Source organism: Lycium ferocissimum, chromosome 5, assembly GCF_029784015.1.
Source record: "Lycium ferocissimum isolate CSIRO_LF1 chromosome 5, AGI_CSIRO_Lferr_CH_V1, whole genome shotgun sequence".
NCBI classification, from domain to species: Eukaryota; Viridiplantae; Streptophyta; class Magnoliopsida; order Solanales; family Solanaceae; genus Lycium; species Lycium ferocissimum.
Window position 1 is genome coordinate 69,219,614 of NC_081346.1, and position 20,574 is coordinate 69,240,187.

General features: G+C 33.1%; 1 protein-coding gene across 1 annotated transcript; it reads left to right on the forward strand.

The window, feature by feature from the left end:
- The first annotated feature begins 6,141 nt into the window (after nt 1-6,141).
- LOC132057202 (ankyrin repeat-containing protein At5g02620-like) lies at nt 6,142-10,156 on the forward strand. The gene is made up of 3 exons (XM_059449684.1): nt 6,142-6,686; nt 7,479-7,888; nt 9,128-10,156. Exons 1-3 carry the CDS (start codon nt 6,353-6,355, stop codon nt 10,007-10,009), a joined length of 1,626 nt encoding a protein of 541 aa, XP_059305667.1. The 5' UTR covers nt 6,142-6,352; the 3' UTR covers nt 10,010-10,156.
- The last annotated feature ends 10,418 nt before the right edge of the window (nt 10,157-20,574 follow it).

The following is a 20,574-nucleotide window of genomic DNA, read 5'->3' on the forward strand; positions in this document are numbered from 1 at the left end:
TGGAACTCTACCTCGCTTTTTTTTTTTTTTTAATTTTTTTTTTAATGTGTCGTAGTAAGGGTGTTTTTAATATTTTGCTTACATATTATAAGTTTTTTATTTCTTAAGCTCCCCATCCTATCAAACATTACCACACAAAATGAGACATAAGGAGTGTTAAGGTAGTACTAATACTAGTAAACAATTTGACGATAAGTACAAACCACATTTCTTGTAATCTTGAAATGGTCCCACCATTAATCAGTGCACATGAGTTAATGTTTCTAGTCAATTTCTGCTATGATCCTGTCTTTTCAACTATATTCATTTTTTCAACTACCCATTTTGACGTCTCCTAAAATTAATGTGGCGTGAAAGCAGTAAAGAAACGAGAATATTGTTGGGAGAATTTTTTTTCTGTTTTTGTATTTACATCATGAGCTATTTATATACAAATTAGTCACATTCTTAAATTCTATTCTAATAATATCATAATTACGATTGTATAATTAGAGTATTACACTTCGACTAGGATTTCTTACACCAACATGACCGGTCTAATTCCAATCATAATACCCCCTCAAGTTGGAGCATGAGGACTTGCCAAGTAAAAATTCACACGGTGATTTTCCGGTGGTAACTGCTGCAAGGGAATTTTGGTGTCGCACAAAGAAATTATCACATGACATATAGTTAGCTAAAGGATAAAGCGCACTGAGGATTGCTGAGGAGCAAGCAGACTTTGTTTTCGGAATGTATCAGTGACATAATCGCGCAAACGAACTGATTCTCGCTTGTTACGTTTTCCTCGGCCCATTTGTTCTTCTATTCGAGTTTCTTCGGTCTGGACTTCTTCAGTCTGTACTTCCTCTGTATTTGCTTCATCTAAACCGGTCTCTATCCGGTCTAAATCTGTCTGGACCACAAGTTCGGTATCTGGTGTCCGGACTTCGTTATACCTACTCTATCAATCCGGTCATCGCTTTCGGGATCGTCGGATATTTCTCCTTCTGTTTCTCCAGTGATTAAGTTCCCCCTTGCCGCAGTATTTCCTTCAGTGGGGATTGATTCTCCCGACCCTATGTTTTCGATCTAGACACACACGATTCTGCGGCAAACGGGAACTTGGTCTCGTAGAAATCTACATCCCTTGAGACAAAAAATTCCTCATTTTCCAAGTCAAATGCCCTCCAACCCTTCTTTCCTTAGGGGTATCCCATGAATCCACACCAATGACTTCGGCTCTCAAACTTATCTCATGTTCTTTCCTTTTTGTGCGCATAACATAATGATCCCATCACCCTCAGATGTTCATACCGTGGTACCTCCCCATATCCTTTCAACATTGAGGATGGCGTCCTATTCATCAGATACCCCGCATTCAAAACACATTCACCCAAAAAATTTATCAGAAGATGACCCTGAAACCTTAACGCTCGTGTCACATTAAGAATGTGACGATGTTTCCTCTCGACCCTTCCATTCTGTTGGGGTGTCCTAGATGTTTGAAAGAGAATTCATTTCGAAGAAATAATTCTTCATACATGACTTCGAACTATCTTCACTCGTTTACCAAACTGCCTATCTACCAAAGCGAGAAATTTTTTCAAGGTTTGGGACACTTATTTATTATCAACTAGCAGAAAGATCCATACTGCTCGTGAACAATCATCCACAATAGTAAAAAAATATGAAGTACCATAGGAAGAAGGGGTCCAATACGGCCCCCATAAATCACAATTAATCATCTCAAAAATATCAGAAGCTATATTATCACTTACAAGAAATACACTTGTTTGTTTTTCCCTCTGGTAGGCATCGCACTCTTTATATGATCTACCACTACTCTTCTTTAGTCCTAATGCAGAAATTAATTTGCGCTGAAGGATGACCTAGTCGTTTGTGTCAACCATCAAACCAATCCACCGCTTCTGCCTTCATAGCTCGTATCCTCGGCACATTCCAGAAATAGTAAAGTCCGCCTCGTCGTTCGCCCATTCCAATCATCTTTCTCGTGGAGGGGTCCTATATAGTACACATAACTTTGTTAAATTTTACATCACAATCCAGTAAATCAATTAGTTGCGACACAGAACTTAATTTGCATGTCAAATCCAGAACATAAAGAACATCCTTCAACTATATTTTTTATCATTTAGCCTGACTGATTCTTTAGTAGCTACCGAATTACTTCCATCCGGACACTCAGGTATGTCCGGTTGATTACACAGCTCTTCCGGATAACCTGTTACATGGTTGGTATCCCCGAAGTCAATAATCCATTGTGTGTTTTTGGTCTTACCATCCATCTTGTCATTTGTTTTCATGTTTTGTGATTTCAACATGTGAATCACAGTCCTCCAGTCCTCGTTGCTCAATTAGTGGGGCCCTCTCCGGCCTATTTTTACAGGTTCCAGTTCCACTTGTTCCATCCTTGGTTACCACAATATTAGTTCGGTAGTTGCCTCTTCACCGGCCACCAAATCCCGGAACACCTTTCTGATATTGTGGCTATCCTCGACCTCGTCCCCAGCCACCTGTTCGGTCATCGGTCCCATCGCCTTGTTTATTACCAAGCCACTAATCCCGATAGCCAATGAACTAGAAGCATCCGTCAACATTGTAGTTGGATCTCGTGCAATGTGTGCAAAATAAACCATTATTTTTCCCTTCACCTTATCGGGTAAGAGTATTGTCTTTACACCGCAAAAATCATAGTTTCACTTCGCTCCTCCGCTTTACGTGCGACTCATTTCACACGCTCTTCTTGTACCAGCTTCAAATAGACTTTGTTCAAGGATGGCAACGGGTCCTGTGCCAGTATGTTTGACCTCACTGTTCCGTATATGGTCTCATCCAATCCCATAAGGAAAAGATACACCTTTTTTTCTTCTCTTTGGCCTCTAAGGGCGTTCTAAAATTGCACGTACACTTACCGCACGTAAAAGTTGGGATCTATTCGTAGTTAGCCAACTCTTCCCATAACTTACTTAGCTTTCAAAAGTAATCTGCTATGCTCCTCCCCTTCTGCTTGCGCTCTACAAGTTCTGCCTTCAACTGCATCTGGGCACCATTTCCCCGGATGCTCGTCCACTTCCTCTCTATGTGAGATGGTCGATTGGAAGGTCGGTTCTATGGTGTTGTGAATCCACGACACCAACAACGAGTTTATGGTCCACTAATCTTCCAGATCCAGCGACTCCTCGTTCGACTTTTTGATCGTTCCATCAACGAAGCTGAATTTCTTCCTTGCTCTTAAGGTCATCCTCATGGATCTGACCCGTTATTCATAATTCTCGCCCTTCAATTAGACTTATGTTGTAACAATTCCAGGGTTTTCATTCGACATAATGTCTTATGGAGAGATAGTTTTCCTTGGAATTCTATCTTCTTCACCGGCAACTCCTTTGCCTTTATCACCGATTGTTTCTTTGCTGTCACCTGCCATTGTTTATATGTATATAGGGTTTCGTGTTCTTTCTAACAAGGCTCCGATACCATGCTAAAATTAATGTGGCGTGAAAGCAGTATAGTGGGAGAATTTCCTCTGTCTTTGTATTCACATAATGACCTCCTTATATAAGTTAGTCAACTCCTTAAACTCTATTCTAATAAGGTAACCCTATTCTAATATGACTACAAATTCTATATTACCATAATTACAATTGTACTATAATTAGGTTATTACACTTAGACTAGGATTTCTTACACTGACATGACCGGTCTAATTCCAGTCATAATAACTTCTTAATTTTGCTTTCTTATAGTGCTCAATTGTGCTTAAGCACTTTTAAGTAGGCCGCACTACTAGAAATAGAGGTTTTTCCTAATAAAACATGATTTTCTCACCTCATTCCAGCTGAACCAGCTCACAAGGAAAACGCATGGTGAAAAACAGGTCCCATTGCAATGCTTCAAAACTTTCTAATTTTTCCGTGTGAAAATACTATTATTGAAGTTTTTCCCACCGACAATCAGTGAGAATAATCACTCAACATTTTTCAGTGAAAAATTTCAGTAGGAAAATAGTGATTTTTTAGTAGCGTCGGATTATCAAATTCTGAATCTTGAATACTCTAAGGATCTTATGCATAAATTTTTAATTATTGTAGAAAAAAATGAAACAAATCTGAATTAGTAATATGCATTATTCTGACCAATAATGTTGTCTCTTTCTATAATCATACAAACCATATTCACGATCCAAAAAGCACTGAAACATTTTCTATATTTGGAAGTCCCTTTCCAACATAATTTGTAAAAATTAGTTAAAAAATTGTTCACACTTGCAAAAAGTCTTTAAAGTAAAAGATTGGTTAATCTGATTTATTTTTGATGAAGATTTATTTCGTTTGTCCGGATTTCACTGGGGTATGTTGTTGTTGTTGTATTTATTTCCTCTGTCCCATTTATCTGGTGTATTTTTTCTTTTTGATCAATCCCAGTCACAAAAAATGAAATTGTCAAATATTTTATATTTGAAAACTTTTAATCTTATCATTTGCCTTTAACTTTCATGAAATGACTTGTTATGACCATTTGACATAAAAGTTCGCCTTTTTATATGAAGGAAAGAATATGAAAGGACACGCGGAATTCTCGTGTAACACATCTAATATATAGTATCCATAATGCTCACAATTGAGAGGAAAATTGAATTCTGAAAGGGCAAGGAGATCACGCTTTTAGGTTTCAAATCATAATAATAATATCAATTTTTTTTATTTATGTCCTAATTTGACCTTAATTTGGTTTGCCTGAACTCAATATAAATATAAGAGATCGTGCTTTTAGGTTTTCATTCACAATTCACAAAGACAGAGAGATCGAAATAAAGACCTTTCAAGTATTGGTGTGGGACAGAATTGGTCAAACCCCATAAGTTGATTTTTGCAGGCTTAAAAAATGTGACGAGGGATCGCCTGATGAGGAAGCTACGCAGTGAACCTGATAACTAATGTTTAAGGACATCATCCATCTCATTTCGATCTTCTATGCTTGTAGCTATTATTACAAATGTCAACTCATGTTCTATAGTTTCTATCAAGAACTGGAAAGAGAATCTTGTGGTGTCATGCTTCTAGTTTTTCTTAGAAATGTGGGGTTATTGATATATGTTTTACTTTTACTAAGAAAATCATAGAGAATGTTATCCCTATAGGTTATGTGTTGAAATGACCCTTAATTAGAGTTTTTGACCCCCCAAAAAAATAAAAAAATTCATAGTGCTCATCAAATCTTGAACTCCCACACCCTACAACTTGCACCACCTCTCTTTTGATTGTGAGTAGTAAAAGTAATTTTGGTATTTTACATAATATTTAGCATATTTGTCAAAACTTTTTATTTCTTTCTTGAACTTCCCGTCCATAAATAATATTGCCATGTAAAATGATAATATAAGCCACCTTTTGAATAGTGCTCAATTGTGTTTAAGCATTTCTCAAGTATGGAGACTATCAAATTCCTAATTTTAAATAAGGATCTTAATTCCTATTGCATAATTTTTCAATATTTAAAGAAAAGCAGACACATCTGAATATCCTTTATTTTCAAGAACCGACCCCACCATTATGTTTTTCATTTAATAAAATAAAATCAAACCACTGATTGCTTTCTAGAAATGAGTTGACTTTCTTTCTCTTTCCTAGTTGAAAGTCCTTGTATGTTTCTGAATTCATGTCTCATGGTGAAAATGATGGACCAAGCGTGTGGACCAACTTAGCCAAAAAAATAACTAGTGGACATTAAGCCATATCTAAAATCCATTTTGTTAGTGTTAAAAAATAGATATATTTTGCCCATGTCATAGATAAGTAGAAAACTAGAGCACTTACTTTTTTGATTTCCATCCTATCCGGTACCATATTGAACTCAAACTAAATTTGGGTTACCACCGATAAATAGGGGTATCAATGGATCTTTAAAAATCGACTGAACTAAATCGTACTGAATCGATTATCAAATCTTTTTAAAATAAAAGTATAGGTGTAATATAAATCTATAACCGCACCGCATAATTAAGGTAGGTTCTTAATTTTATAAAAATAAATCAAAAAAAAAAAAATCATACTGAATTATTTTTAACTATTTTATATAGTAAGCCTAAATATAACCAAACATTATTGTTTTTCCTTCGGCCTTAGACAACGCCTACAAGCCAACAGATAATTATTCGGTCCATATTTAGGGTAAAATGCTCCCTAAAATAGGCTTGTTTATTCAAGATTCAAACTCGAGACGTCTAATTACCACCCGCCACAACCCTGGTTGCTTTGAGCACTTATTATATTACATGTTGACTTTAAAGACTTTGATACAATAAAAGGGGAAACTTTTAAAGAACTGTTAGAAATTTTAGCTGAAAGTAATAATGGATTCCTCTGTTGAGCAGCAAAAAGTTTCTGTGAAGAAGATGACTAAACAGTTAACAGGAAAAAGAGGAGACACACAAATCCATTCAGTTGTAAGAAGTGGGAATCTTGAATTGGCTTTAGAGATCATTAATGGATGTGATGAAGGAGAATTGGTTGAATTGTTGTCTAAACAGAACCAATCTAGTGAAACTGCTCTTTATGTTGCTGCTGAATCTGGTCATTTGGTTTTAGTGAAAGAGTTGATCAAGTATTATGATATTGGTTCAGCTGGTATAAAGGCTAGAAATGGATATGATGCATTTCATGTTGCTGCTAAACAGGGTGATTTTGGTAAGTATTTTATCTTAGTGGTTTCTTATTATCCTTTGCTGACTCCAATTTATTTGGAATTGAGGTATAGCAATAGTTGTTGTTGTTGTTGTTATGGTTTGCCATTATCCTGACATCTATGAACTTATGAAATTTCGCATAACCACCCAACAGTGTGGCCTAACGGTCGATGAAATAAGTGAAAACCGTGGAAAACCATGGTCCAAATCCTTATAGAGTAAAAAATATGCTAAGTTTTCTTCCATCTATTTAAGTCTTTGTGAGTGCCGGTAGAACAATATTTATCTTAGCTGTTTTTCCATATGCTGTCATCTATGAACTTGTGAAATTTCTTATATTGACTGAAAAAGCATAGGAGCTCCCCCAGTCCCTCTCTATTGTACGAAATATTTTAATTTTACCTTCCGTTATACTTTGTGGTAATTCGTTCCCTTGCCGGTTAACCAAATCATCTCGTATATGGTCTTGATTTTAACGGATCAATGTGGACTTGGTGGATTACACGTGTCAAGATACTCTGAGAATCCAAATTTACCCTTCTGCTTTTGACTTTGACCTCAAAATTACCACCCACTATAATTTGGGTTGGGGCTTTGTTAAGTTCAAGTCAAATATAAGATGAGTTGCTAACAACAAGGGTATGAATTAAGATATTTCGTATAGTGGAGAGATATTTTTGCCCCTTTTTCTGTTTAAAATTAGATTTTCCTTTTATCCTTAGCTGTGATTCTATTTCAACCAGTAATGAAGTTTTGATCAAGATACTAAAAGGTTGGATTTTTTTGGTGGCAGAAATGGTGAAGGTACTATTGGAGGCATTTCCTCAGCTATCAGTTACATTTGACCAGTCAAATTCCACAGCACTGCACACTGCTTCTGCACAAGGCCATATTGAAGTTGTCAATTTCCTGTTGGAGACTAATAGCAGTTTAGCCACAATACCGAAGAACAATGGCAAAACGGCGCTTCATGCTTCAGCAAGAAATGGGCATGTTGCAGTTGTGAAGGCGCTTTTAAGCAAAGAAGAAGGGATTCTAAATTGGAGAGATAAAAAGGGACAGACTGCTCTTCATATGGCTGTCAAAGGCCAAAGTGTTGATGTGGTTAATGAGCTTATTCAATCAGATTCTACTTTGGCTACAATTATTGATGGAAAGGGTAATACTGCCTTGCATATTGCAACGCGAAAAGGCCGCATAGAGGTAATTTCTAATCTGTATGCTATAATCGCGTTTCATTTTATATGGAGGTGTTTGACTGACATGGAATTTAAGAACCAAAAAAAAAAAAAAAAAAAACTCTTGTTGCATAAGCCAAACATGTATAGCACAAAAATAATCATATGTTTTCTCTGTCAGGCTTTCCTAAGCTAATTTTCTGTTATACTTGCCATAGAGTCCATTATTTACACGATTTCTTTTATGTTCAGATTAGAACATTATAATCTTCTTTTAAAAGCTCAACATAGATGATTTAGAGCCCGTTTGGATTGGCTTATAAGTTGGCTATAAGCTGTTTTCAGCTTTTTTGAGTGTTTGGCTGGTCAGCTTAAAGTCATTTTGTGCTTAAAATAAGCCCAAAAAATTAATTGGGTTTTGTTTTAACTTATCTAAAGCAAATTATGTTCTAAAATAAATTATAAGCCAAAAAAAATAAGTTGGACTACACCAACTTATTTTTTTTTTTTTACTTATAAGCTGTTTCCAGCTTATAAGCTGCTTTTTTTAAGCCCATCCAAACAAGCTCTTAATCTGTACGGCCGTCTTAGTCTCTCTTACAGAGAAAGAAGAACTTCCTGGTGCTTGTATAATGTTATCGTCTTTCTTTCATGCCCATAAATGAATGTTAGAACTCTAATGAACGCCGTACACATCTCTCATCAGTATCACCAGAAGCAGACATAATTAGTTAATGTGGAAATTAAGAGTTGATAATAATATAGGCTTATTTTTTGTGCTGATATGCCACCAATCTGCAACACTATGTTTTATTCCTACCATTATCAATTAGCAGCATTTTATGACTCGAAAGAATGTCTCAGTTTGGCATCTGGCTTGCTTTTAGAACCTCAAATACTAAAGAATTAAACGGCATCTGGATATATGAGAGAGAGATGACTTGATGTAGTGGTTGAACACTTGAAATTCAATAAAATATGTTGGTGTGCCTAAAATTTACAACACAAGCTTCTCCATATTCCGCACGCAAATTTTGATTGGTTACGCATATTTTTGGTTGTGCACACATTTGGTTGACCATGTACCTTTACCAAGTATTAGTCAGGTCTACTGACAGTGTCAAGAATTTTTTATACCTTCAGTTAAAGTCCTTGTTAAGAAACTTCAAGTGTACCTAATAGAAGCAATCTTTTAAAGGTAAATAAAAATCCTCAAAGATGGTTTAATTCTTCGGCTAAGTACTATCCATATAATTTGATGCAGATCGTTCAAGCATTGGTGAAGGACAAAAGAATGAAGTGGGATGCGATTAATAAATCTGGTGAGACAGCTCTTGACACTGCTGAGAAAGCACGAAATTCAGAGATAGCAACAATTCTAAAAGAACATGGTGTCCTGACTGCAAAGGACATGAAACTAGCATTACCAACACGTTCAGCCAAAGAACTGAAACAAAGTGTTAGTGACATAAAACACGATGTTCACTACCAGCTCGAGCACACTTTCCAAACACAAAAAAGAGTGAAAAACATAGCGAAGCGCCTCAACAAAATGCACTCGGAAGGGCTCAACAACGCAATAAGTTCCACCACGGTCGTCGCCGTTCTTATTGCCACCGTTGCTTTTGCTGCCATATTTAATCTACCAGGTCAATATACCGACAACCCTAAGAATATACCTCCCGGATACTCATTAGGAGAAGGAAGGATTGCTCCTCAACCGCCTTTCGTGATTTTCTTCATATTCGACTCTCTTGCACTCTTCATATCATTAGCTGTCGTGGTGGTTCAAACATCAATTGTGGTCGTTGAAAGACGAGCCAAAAAGCAAATGATGTCAATTATCAACAAGCTAATGTGGATGGCTTGTGTATTCGTGTCCGTAGCGTATCTTGCATTGTCTTATATAGTTGTAGGTAAAGAAGAGAGATGGATGGCAAGTGCAGTAGCTTCTATGGGAACTTTTATAATGGTCGCAACGCTAGGGACACTGTGTTATTGGGTAGTTATGCATCGGATTGAGTCTTCGAATTTGAGAAGTCAACGGAAATCCGCTCGGAGTAGCAAATCGTTGTCACGGTCCATATCGGTCATGTCAGAATTAGAGATCCCTGAAGACGAGTATAAGAAACTATATGCTATATAGTTCTTCTATGCCTTGTATCTAGCTGTTAGCCAATGTATATTCTTGTGTTATTATAATTTTTGATCCTTACACTTCAAGCTTCAATGCAGTTGCTCTAGTTTTTTGTGGTATATGAGCAAGATAATGGGAAGCGTAGGATTTTTAGCATTATGCTTCTTGGATTTATGAGCATTTTACATTTGTCATTTTACATTTGTAGTGCTGGTCCAAGTGAAAAACAGTGTAGTATATAAGCAAGATAAGTGAACTGTAGAATGCTCTACTAGAATTTTGAGCAATCTTAACTATGTACAGATCATCGGTTTCCAACTTTGTAATGTTGGAAAACTTACGGTGGTCATGAACCTTGCAGTAAATTTTCGAACAATCTCATAGCTTGAGGTATCAATTAAGGCAATTAATGCCAAGGATATTTCACCCAAAAGATATACGTGTATTCCTCAGGATTCAACAAGCTCTTCTAGTACAAAATTAGGAGCCAGAATCTAACAAAGATTTAAGTAATATTATAAAACCCAGCAAAAAAAAAAAAAAAAAATAGAAAGAAGAAAATATGCTGATGTATTCTCACTTTTTCTATCTCACAAAGAGAAGAACTTAAGAATGCGTATATCGACTATGATTCATGCAATATTGACATCTAATTTGATAGCCCAAGAAAACGGGTACTGCCATCTCTTTATTTCATCGCACGTAACGTTTTATCATAATGGTATAGACATTCAATTGCACTAATTAAGGGAGGAATATGAATGAAGATTGGCCAACAATAAAACTGATAACGGTTTTTGCTTTAAACCTTATTATAATGACTAATTAAGGGGCTGGTCATAAATTGAATAAATAATCAGACCCATATTTGAATGATATAACTAGGATAAACTAAATATTAAGAGAATGAACATTATTTTGGTAAGAATGAATTTGGACACTTCCTTTTGAGATATTACATTCATTTTCTCAACAGTAACTCTGTTATATGCTTCGGTTTCCTCATGTTCATTCATTCACTTGACATATCTGTTACTCCATCCATTTCAATTTTACGTGACATGGTATGAATCACCACGGAGTTTCAAAAAGAAATGAAGACTTTTGAAACTCGTGATCTAAAACATGCCATAACATTTGTACGACTATAAAACTTTTGAAACTTATGGCTTTAAACATGGCGTAATATTTGTGCGGTTATAAATTTAATTGTTTCCAGATTTAGAAATGTGACTTTTTTTTTTTTTAAACGGACCAATTGTGTGTCACATAAACTGGAACAGAGGGAGTAGTAATTAACAAGCATCAAGAAAGCATACTGTGACACATAATTAAGTTTGATTCTTTCTGTCAACATGAAACTTAAAATCCTAATTCTAAATTTAACAGTAATGTTGTTTTCATTGGTTTTGAGTCTCTTGAAAGTTGTAGATTCATAGTGTTAAAAGTGCAATCTCTTGGAATCTTTGGCATCAACAATCATTTTGCCATATCTGGCATGAGAGTTTAGAGTTTTGACAGCAACTGACACTCAACTTTTAGTCTTCTTGGACACATTCTATCTGCTCCAATGTGCAATGTTTTCATCTTTTTAGGTGTAGGCCTAAAGCGATACATCTCTTGTACACATGGGCAGAGCTAGAAGCCAACGTACAAGTTTGGCCAAACCCATTGACTTTAGTTCAAACCTTGTATTTGTATTAAAAACCTCACTAAAAAGTAGTACAAAAATTAAATTTAGAACTCAGTTACTAACAGTTGATGTCGCTATCCCGCAAAATTAGAACCATAAACTTCAAATCCTAGTTCTGCTTGTACACCATGTCCCTACCCTCTTACTTGTGTATTTGCAACTTTTATATTCAGGCATAGTTTAGAATAGCAAAGGGTACCGGATGTAGATCAGGACTTAGAATCAAATGGACAGAGTTCGTTTAAGATCTGTCTTCGGTCAAAGTGTGGATATAGTCCTCAAGTGAAGAATGACATGACAGTGGGGTATAGGAAGCGAATTGATCTGAACTCAACTCACGTACCAGTTGAATTGTTGAACGAACGAACCCTTGGAAGCTACATATATGGTGACATGCTCTGCGCATGGCTTCTTCTTCCTTTTTTTTTTTTTTATTTTTTTTTTTATTTTTTTTAGGGAAGTCTGTATAACTTCAAAAGAATCATAACATACATGGCATATTAGTGGAGATCTAGTAACGATATACTAAAATAGTTATAGCTTCATACTCTGCATACAATCTAGCTAGTTTCATGAGTTTCTTATTGGAAAAGCTAAATGCCATGCATTTTGATGGTTACTATTGCTTCCATTTGTTCGAAAAGCTTCCTCTATAATATTGTAATTTGATTCAAGGTATGTTGCTTGGACTCTTCAAAAATATTGACGGGTACGTGTTGGATCCTCCAAAAGTAGTGCATGTTCAATTTGGAGGATCTGACATGAGGTGACCACCTATTTTTGGTAAGTCCTAGAAATATAGGATTATAGTTGTTTAGGCACATGAATTTGTTGATGCTAAGATTAAAGACTTCATTAAGCTCCGAGGGCTTAGTTCAAGCAGCAAAGGTTGAGGGACTTGTGACATAGGTCACGGTTTGAGTCTGTGCCATGCGAACTAGGCCTGTTATTTAAGTGGAGAATCGTAGAGAGGCGAGCCCATCATTTACCCGAGTATTGAAAGCTAGCTGCAGTAGGTCATAAGGGTGGGCTCAACAATTGCAGTCTGTCCTAAGGGTTGGCCCGAGACGAATTTCTCGACCATAAAATAAAAAAGATTCAAGCCCGCCTCAAAAATGAATTCAGGCACATTTTCTTACATTTATGTTCAAGAAAATTTTGATTTGAGAGGAAATTGAAATGGGGATCAACTGAAAGAGCCAAAAGCTCCAAGACAAATTCCAAAAGCTATTGCCACATGGTCTGCAATCACAACCAATCTCTATATTTTGTCTCATATACTAACTTCTTTTCTCTTGTCTCCAGTTTTGGTGTACATTGCTTGGAGTTAGGAGCATGAGATAAAATATTGATATGACATAAAATTTGTGACTGGCAAATCTCCACATCCAACTTCTAGTTTCCAAGATTGACAACTCTTTGACTTGAGTACAATTTAACAATATCATCCTTTAGAGCTGGTGATGGATTAGTATAGTTGGAGAACCTTATATCTTAGAAACTAATACCAAAAGAAGCGCAGACGACTTAAATATGTGATGAGGTATTGTAAGTGGAAGAGTAGTCTTGCTGCCATGATTCACTGAGATTCAACACTTTGTCGCTCCGATTAGAAGAAAAAAATGCCAAAAGAAGCGCAGACAACTTAAAATAGTTACAGGATATTGTAAGTGTCAGAATAACCTTGCTGCCATAACCTACTGAGATTTAGCCCTTTTGTCGCTCCTAGAATAAGATATTCTGGTTAAAGTGTTTAAAGGTTCTTTATTGAAAAAGTAATCTCATTCAGCAGTTGTATACTAAATGATTAAATTGCATGACTCAATATTTTCCAGGTTATAATGAAGGGAAAAGGACACTGTGTGTCCACTCAGCCAAACTAATCCCACATTTAACCACTGTTTGGGCTTAATCCCACTAAGTGTCCGGTCGGCCCAAATTAATGCTAAAAAATGGCCGGTCGGCCCAAAATAATGCCAAGGCTGGCCGGCCCAATAGCCCAGCGCTTAAAAAAAAAAAAAGACTTTTTAGTCACCACAAAAATATCGCCACTAAAAGGCTGCTACAGCATATATACATATGTTGAAATTATATATACACTTTATATACAAGAATTATACATTTTATATACATATGCTGGAAATAATCTTACATTTATTATACATAAATTATACGTTAATTATAAATTTATTATACACATATTATACAATAATGATATGATATTTATTTTTAACATATACAATAGTGATACATATTATATGCCACAATGATACGGTTTTTATGATACATTTTTTATACGTATGATACACTTTCTATACAAGACCGATATAGTTTATATACACATCTTTGGAATTATATATACACTTTCTATACAAAAATGATACATATTATATACAAAAATGATACAATTTTCTATTATATAATACACATTATATACACAAATGATATATATTATATACAAAAATGATTACACACCTTAGTGATTCATATTTTATACAGTTTTTATACATTACAGATAGGTACTGATACGTATTTTAACACACAAACGATACATATTATATACAAAAATCGTCTCAGAGTTTTTTGGGATATTTCTTACTAAATATACACATATTATACATGTTTTGGGATAATTAACCTTTAGTGGCCAATTTTTTAATTGCCACTAAAAAGCCTGATTTTTCTGTAGCAGTCCTTTAGTGGCGACTTTTAGTCGCCACAAAATGTCTGACTTTTTTTAAAAAAAAAAAAAAAAAAAGCGATGGGACTGTTGGACCGGCCAGCCTTTAGTAGTGACTTTTTAAATCTTTTGTGGCGACTTGCTACAGATTTTGGCTACCGTATGGGAATAGTTTATGGGCTAATTTTTGGATTTAGGAATAGATGGGCCAGCGCATGGGATTATTTATGATCCAATGGCCATTTGTGTCCTTTTCCCTATAATGAAATACTACAAGATGAATATTAGTTTTTAGCGGGGGCGGCTCAAGACTATTTGTGGCCTAATGCCAAACTTCAACTAGAGACCTTATATTTTTTCCTCAAAAAATTATTTTTTCATACTATATATTTTGTATTTGAAGTCTATTTTTTTAATTTTTGAGATGCAATATTATAAATAAGTATTTTATAACTTTTCTCTTCTAATAATATAGTTAATATATTCAAATTTTCTTAAGATATTGTTGAATTTAAGTAAGATTTTATCAATTTTAATTTTTAAAAAAATCGGGTAAGGTAATTGTTACAGTAATTGTTAAATTATTTTATAAGCAATATAATTTGGAAAAGAATCAAGTCTTTTTAATTTTACAGGCCCTTTAGATTTAATTTAATTTCTATTTTTTTTATTTTTAAATATATAACTGGATTCATATTTTATAGTTGACATATTTAAATTTTAAATAATTACAAAGTAATAAATACCTACATAATAAAAATATCAGGTAAAATAAATTTTAGATGGGAAAAATATTCTTTTAACTCTTGAATATTTTATATTCAAAAAAAAAAAAAAAAAAAAAAACATAGAACCCTATGGGTAAAAAACGGGGGCCCCAAAAATTTTGGGGCCTAAAGCTTGGGCTTTAGTTGCCTTGCCCAAAAGCCGGCCCTGGTTTTTAGATAATGCTAGTGCAGTTATTATCTTCAAGAAAATATATCTTGCTTTATATCTCCCAAAATCTAGACATTACACCACATGCTCCACTACTGATATCCTTTCTCCAGTTCAGAAGTACATGCACATTTATTCTTAGAGAATTTCAAAAACTTTTGAAAGAGAATGAACATTTCTAATAAACCACAAAATGAAGGGTCCAAACTGATTCTCAGTATAGTGTTACCGTTTCTTCTTTGAGAATGACCAATATAATATGAATGTAGACATTGTTCTACCTGTTTATTTGATGGTTCCTATTTGGATTATTATGTTCTTTATATCCCAGATTTTAAGTACAATAATGGTCATGTAGTTCAAGCTGGACTTAAACGAACTTTTCACACGGTGTGATATTATTTGTTTTGGATCGACCCTGCACAATTTTTCACAAAAGCCTCACACCATTAAAAATAGAGTGAATCCCACTTTACTCCCCTAACATTTAAGGGTTGGAAAACGATACCCCTCTCACATATTGAATGGGAATGATAACCCCCCTATCCAATATTTTCCGGTGAGAATAAGTAATTAATTTCAAAAAAATAATAAAAAGTCACTAAACTAGCCATTGAAACGAGATTTAATATTGTAAATCTTACCTATATAATTCTCTATATGTCCAAGTTTTGAATCTTTCGTCATATTAACAATTAAAATTAAAACACAAAATTTGGTGGAGTGGAAACAAAAGAGAAGATAATTCAATTGCTTATGTAAAATAGCGCTAAATAGTAATTATTAAATTTATCAATATATCTTAGAACAAGTAACAAGAGAAAGTTTCTATTTATATTTTGGACAAATTCAAAATCACGACTAAAATCATATATGATATTATTTTGATTAAACGTACGATACTAAATGAAAAAGAAACTAATTAAAATATCATAGTAAGAAAAACTGAATGAGAAAAGGGTTAGAGAAATGTCTGTGTATGTGCATATGTGTGTGTGTACATATATATATATATATATATATATATATATCTAAAGATTAAATCAAATAATATTTAAAAAGATTTAATATGTTTCTTTTAATTTCACAGAAATATTGTTAATTTGAGTATATTATATTGAAAATTAGATGATACTTGACATTTTGTTATGATACAATGTACTCAAACAAGCGACATCACAATTTAACATAGATTTGTGTCTTTTAATATCGTCCTCTCGCGCGGGTACTAATACTAGACTGTATTTAGATTGTATAATAATTAAGATCTTGGCCCTCTAGTACCAAAAAAAAAAAAAAAAAAAAAAAAAACCAAATGTAGCTTGAAATTTATTAACAGATTTTTTCAAGTAGTTGCTATACATTATTTTCAGAAGAATAGGTGAATGGGACAATAATAAGAGTTATATATTGTATTTAATTTTAGAAAGAAAAAGAAAAAAAAAATCTTTATTAAAAACAAAAAATTCTCACCAGAAAATATTAGATAGGGGGGTTGTTGTTCCCATTCAATATGTGAGGGGGATAAAGTGGGATTCACTCTTAAAAATATAATAATTTTTTTCTTTCGATTTTTCATGTGGGGCTTTGTTCATACACCCAACAATTCTTGTAGGCACTATTTCTCGATTGCGTTATGCTAATATATGTTGCTCGGATACGGGTACTAATTTGGAGGTCAGATTCATTGTACATATATAAAACTTAGAATTCAAATAAATTTTAAACGGAATATGGGTACAACCACACAGGTGGTGGGTTATGATTAAATAAAGGGAAAGTCACACAAATACAATTTTTTCAAATATTAATTAAAAATATTACAACTACTTTCAAAAAATTACATATATACAATTTATTCAAAATTTTAACTTCTTAATTATAAAAATACAACTTTTTACATTCTTAAATTAATAGTACTTAATTTTAGAAGTTACCACCATTAATGCATATCCACTTTTTACTTTCTCTTTCTTTCAAAATCATTAGAATGTAATTTTTCAAATAAACATAACAAAATCAACTTCAAATCCCATATTCCATCTACGGTTTGAAAAATACTTTTTTCCTTTCGTTTCCTCCTTTTTATTCTTCTTCTTTTTTAATTTCACTTGATGAGGATTCAATTATTTTTTTGTGACAAAGAAATTATTTGAATATATTAATATTAAGAAAATTACATGAAAAGATATGGTATATGAAAATATGGTATAAGAAATGTACATGAAAATATACCTTAAAAATTATATGGTATATTCAAATTGGTATATTTAACTGAAAAGATGATAACAAAATATTTGTGAATATAATATTAGAAATTAGTATATTTAAGTTTGTATATTATATATAGTATATAATGTAATAATATTATTTGTGCATATAGTATATAATATTACGATAGACCTAATATATGAATATATTACTCTATGTGCCAACCAATTGTACTCTACAATAGCATATAAAATATACAATATACAATATATAGAAAGAATAACATAATTACTTATGGATTACCACTAAAATAGGATCTTAATTAATAATTAACACCCCATCCCATAAAACTTGGCTTCCTTTCTGCCATCACATATCAATTATTCAATTTTTTTTCTGTCTTCCATGAAATAAGAAAAATAACTCAATTAAATTTATATTTGTATATATTTAATATAATAAGCAATATATGCCTAATATATACAATAATGTATGTGGTCAAATATATATATAATACTTTTTGTTTACTATACATAAGAAATTATTTTCTATGTAGTATATACTAGTTAATATACATAAAAAATAATATTATATAGAGTATATAATAGTGAAATATACGTAATATATAAGTACAAGAATATGTATACTTGTTCAAGGAATTGTATAATATATATCATATTAGTATACTATTTTATAGATTAAAATGCTCGCTGAGTATATTAGGATGTTTAGAAAAGTAATTAATGTGTTCTGATATGTATTTAATTTGGTTATCACTAATACAGGAAACTCATTATTAGCATTTTATTCATATCAACATTTTTTTTTAATTTATGGTATAAAATCATACATATACCCTAAATATAGAGTATATATTGTAGATTATGTAATTTAATTAATAGTTGTAGATTACGAAATATTTTACTTATTTACTTGTATTTATGTAACTTCCCGTTAAATAAATTTGGTTGGTTTATGCAAATGTTTATTTTTGGGTCATTTGCATGATTGTCCTTCAAAGGCACTGGTCTTTAATTTTTGTCCTTCAAATTGGTGGTCTTTAATTTTTGTCCTTCGTCTAATACCCCGAGGTCCTGCGTTCAAATCCCGGCTCAATCCAAAAAAAAAAAAAATGCAAGGAAGAGTTTCGTAGCAAAATTTGGCAAAATTTCAATTGAATTTAAAAAAAAAAAAAAAAAAAAGCTGCCTTAATGCAAACCTCTACCTTAGGGTAGAGCTTTGCCTTCAAGTATAAGTACCTGATCAGGTAGAGTTTGCAATCAAACTCTGCCTGGTGAATCAAAACTCTACCTTGCGATTTTTTTTAAATTTTTTTAACTAAGCGGGGATTCGAAGCCGGAACCAAGAAGTTTTTAGCGAAGGAAAAAAATCAAAGACCAGTGCCTTTGAAGGGCATTCCGCACAAAAAAAAGTTTATTTTTTAGGTCACCTTTTAGATTTTGTCCTTATTTTTAAAAGTTGTGCAAATATAGCCCTTGAGATTTTATCCTTCCGGAAAACATTAGACTCGAGTAGACTATTTGCTCATGTGTTGATCAATTTCACAGAGCTACAGACAAACATTCGACTGCCACCTAGTGTTTGCAATAACTTTTAAAATTTAATTAGACCATGGTTTAACGTTTTCTCATAAGATTTTCAGTTTGCTCAAGAGAGATTTTTAAATTGTGGTCTAAAAGGTCTATAAGTTATGAGGATAAAAAGGGCTATTTACTAAATATTTACTCCAGAGAGAGAGAGAACAATTTAAATTTTACAATAAATGTACAATAACAACATTCTATTTAACAATATTTACGACAAGAAACTGTTTAAATTTTTTGAAAAATAACTTATATATGTTGTCAACTATAATTAACTTGATTTTTATTTAATTAAATTCCCATTGATTATTGAGTAATTATGACTTTTTTATCAATTAGTTATTCATAGTTTTTCTTGTTACTACTCAACTTCATTGGAGGTGCTGGAACATGGCTTGAATTTTTTGGTAGGATCCGACACAAATACAATTGCATTTTTATAGGATCTGAACAACATAAATGCTAGTATAATCTACGTTTCCTGCCAGCAAATTATTCCGAATTTCCAAATTAAAGAATTGATATAAAAAATATAGCAAAAAAAGTTATGAAACTTATGACTTATAATTGATTAGTAAACAAGGAAGGGAGGAGGAAATGAATGTATCCTTTTGTGTGTCTCAGGGACCCCAATCCTCTGAAAATGTTATGTTTTGCTTTGAATTAATCAGAGGGATTTCAAGGAATCTCTGGTAATTAATATGCTAATGTGCTCTGTCCAATTTAACTCCAAAAATGGATTGATTAGAATGACTATTATTTTCAAAAGGAAATTGTCTCGAAAATCCTACAATTTCTTAGAATTCATGCAGGTTAAGTGAAAATACTCAGTAGATATGTATGTTGTATACTTTTGGCGTATACAATTTAATAGTTATATTTTAATGGTATATAACAGTGTGATTCATCTATGCTTACTCTTGTATACCATTAAGATATACAAAATGTGAATTGTATACCCTGAATATATACAACGTACATAATTGTTGTAGTGTAATTTTTTAAAAGGAGAATTTTGTAAAATGAGTTCGATAAATATGAATTGCATACCCCTTTAACATATACAATGTACATAATTCTCTCGTGATATACTTGTTGTTCCTTAAACTTTTAGAAATTCATGGAATCGAAGCTTTCCTTAAGTATTGATTTGTCAATATCAAAAAAATAGGGACACAAAGACATGTAATTCGGCTCGATACCATTTCTAGGATCTTTTTATTGCTAAAATCATAAATAGAAAATAAAGTAAATAAATGCGGAAAATAAAAAATACTTACAAAAGCTTGAGGCTTTTTATTCAAACATTGAAAGCTTGAAAAGGGAAATTTACATAAGGGGAAAGAGGAGAGGAGAGAAGGCTATTTCGAAGTGGGGGAATTTTCGAATTGCCTTTCTAGTTACAACTTGAGAACCTTATATAGGCCTCGATGAAAATACTTATCGTTCT

Coding starts and splice junctions, on each gene's coding strand:
- LOC132057202 (XM_059449684.1), top strand. CDS start 6,353: ATGGATTCCTCTGTTGAGCAGCAAAAAGTTTCTGTGAAGAAGATGACT. Junction 6,687..7,478: donor TGCTAAACAGGGTGATTTTG/GTAAGTATTTTA, acceptor TTTTGGTGGCAG/AAATGGTGAAGGTACTATTG. Junction 7,889..9,127: donor CGCGAAAAGGCCGCATAGAG/GTAATTTCTAAT, acceptor AATTTGATGCAG/ATCGTTCAAGCATTGGTGAA.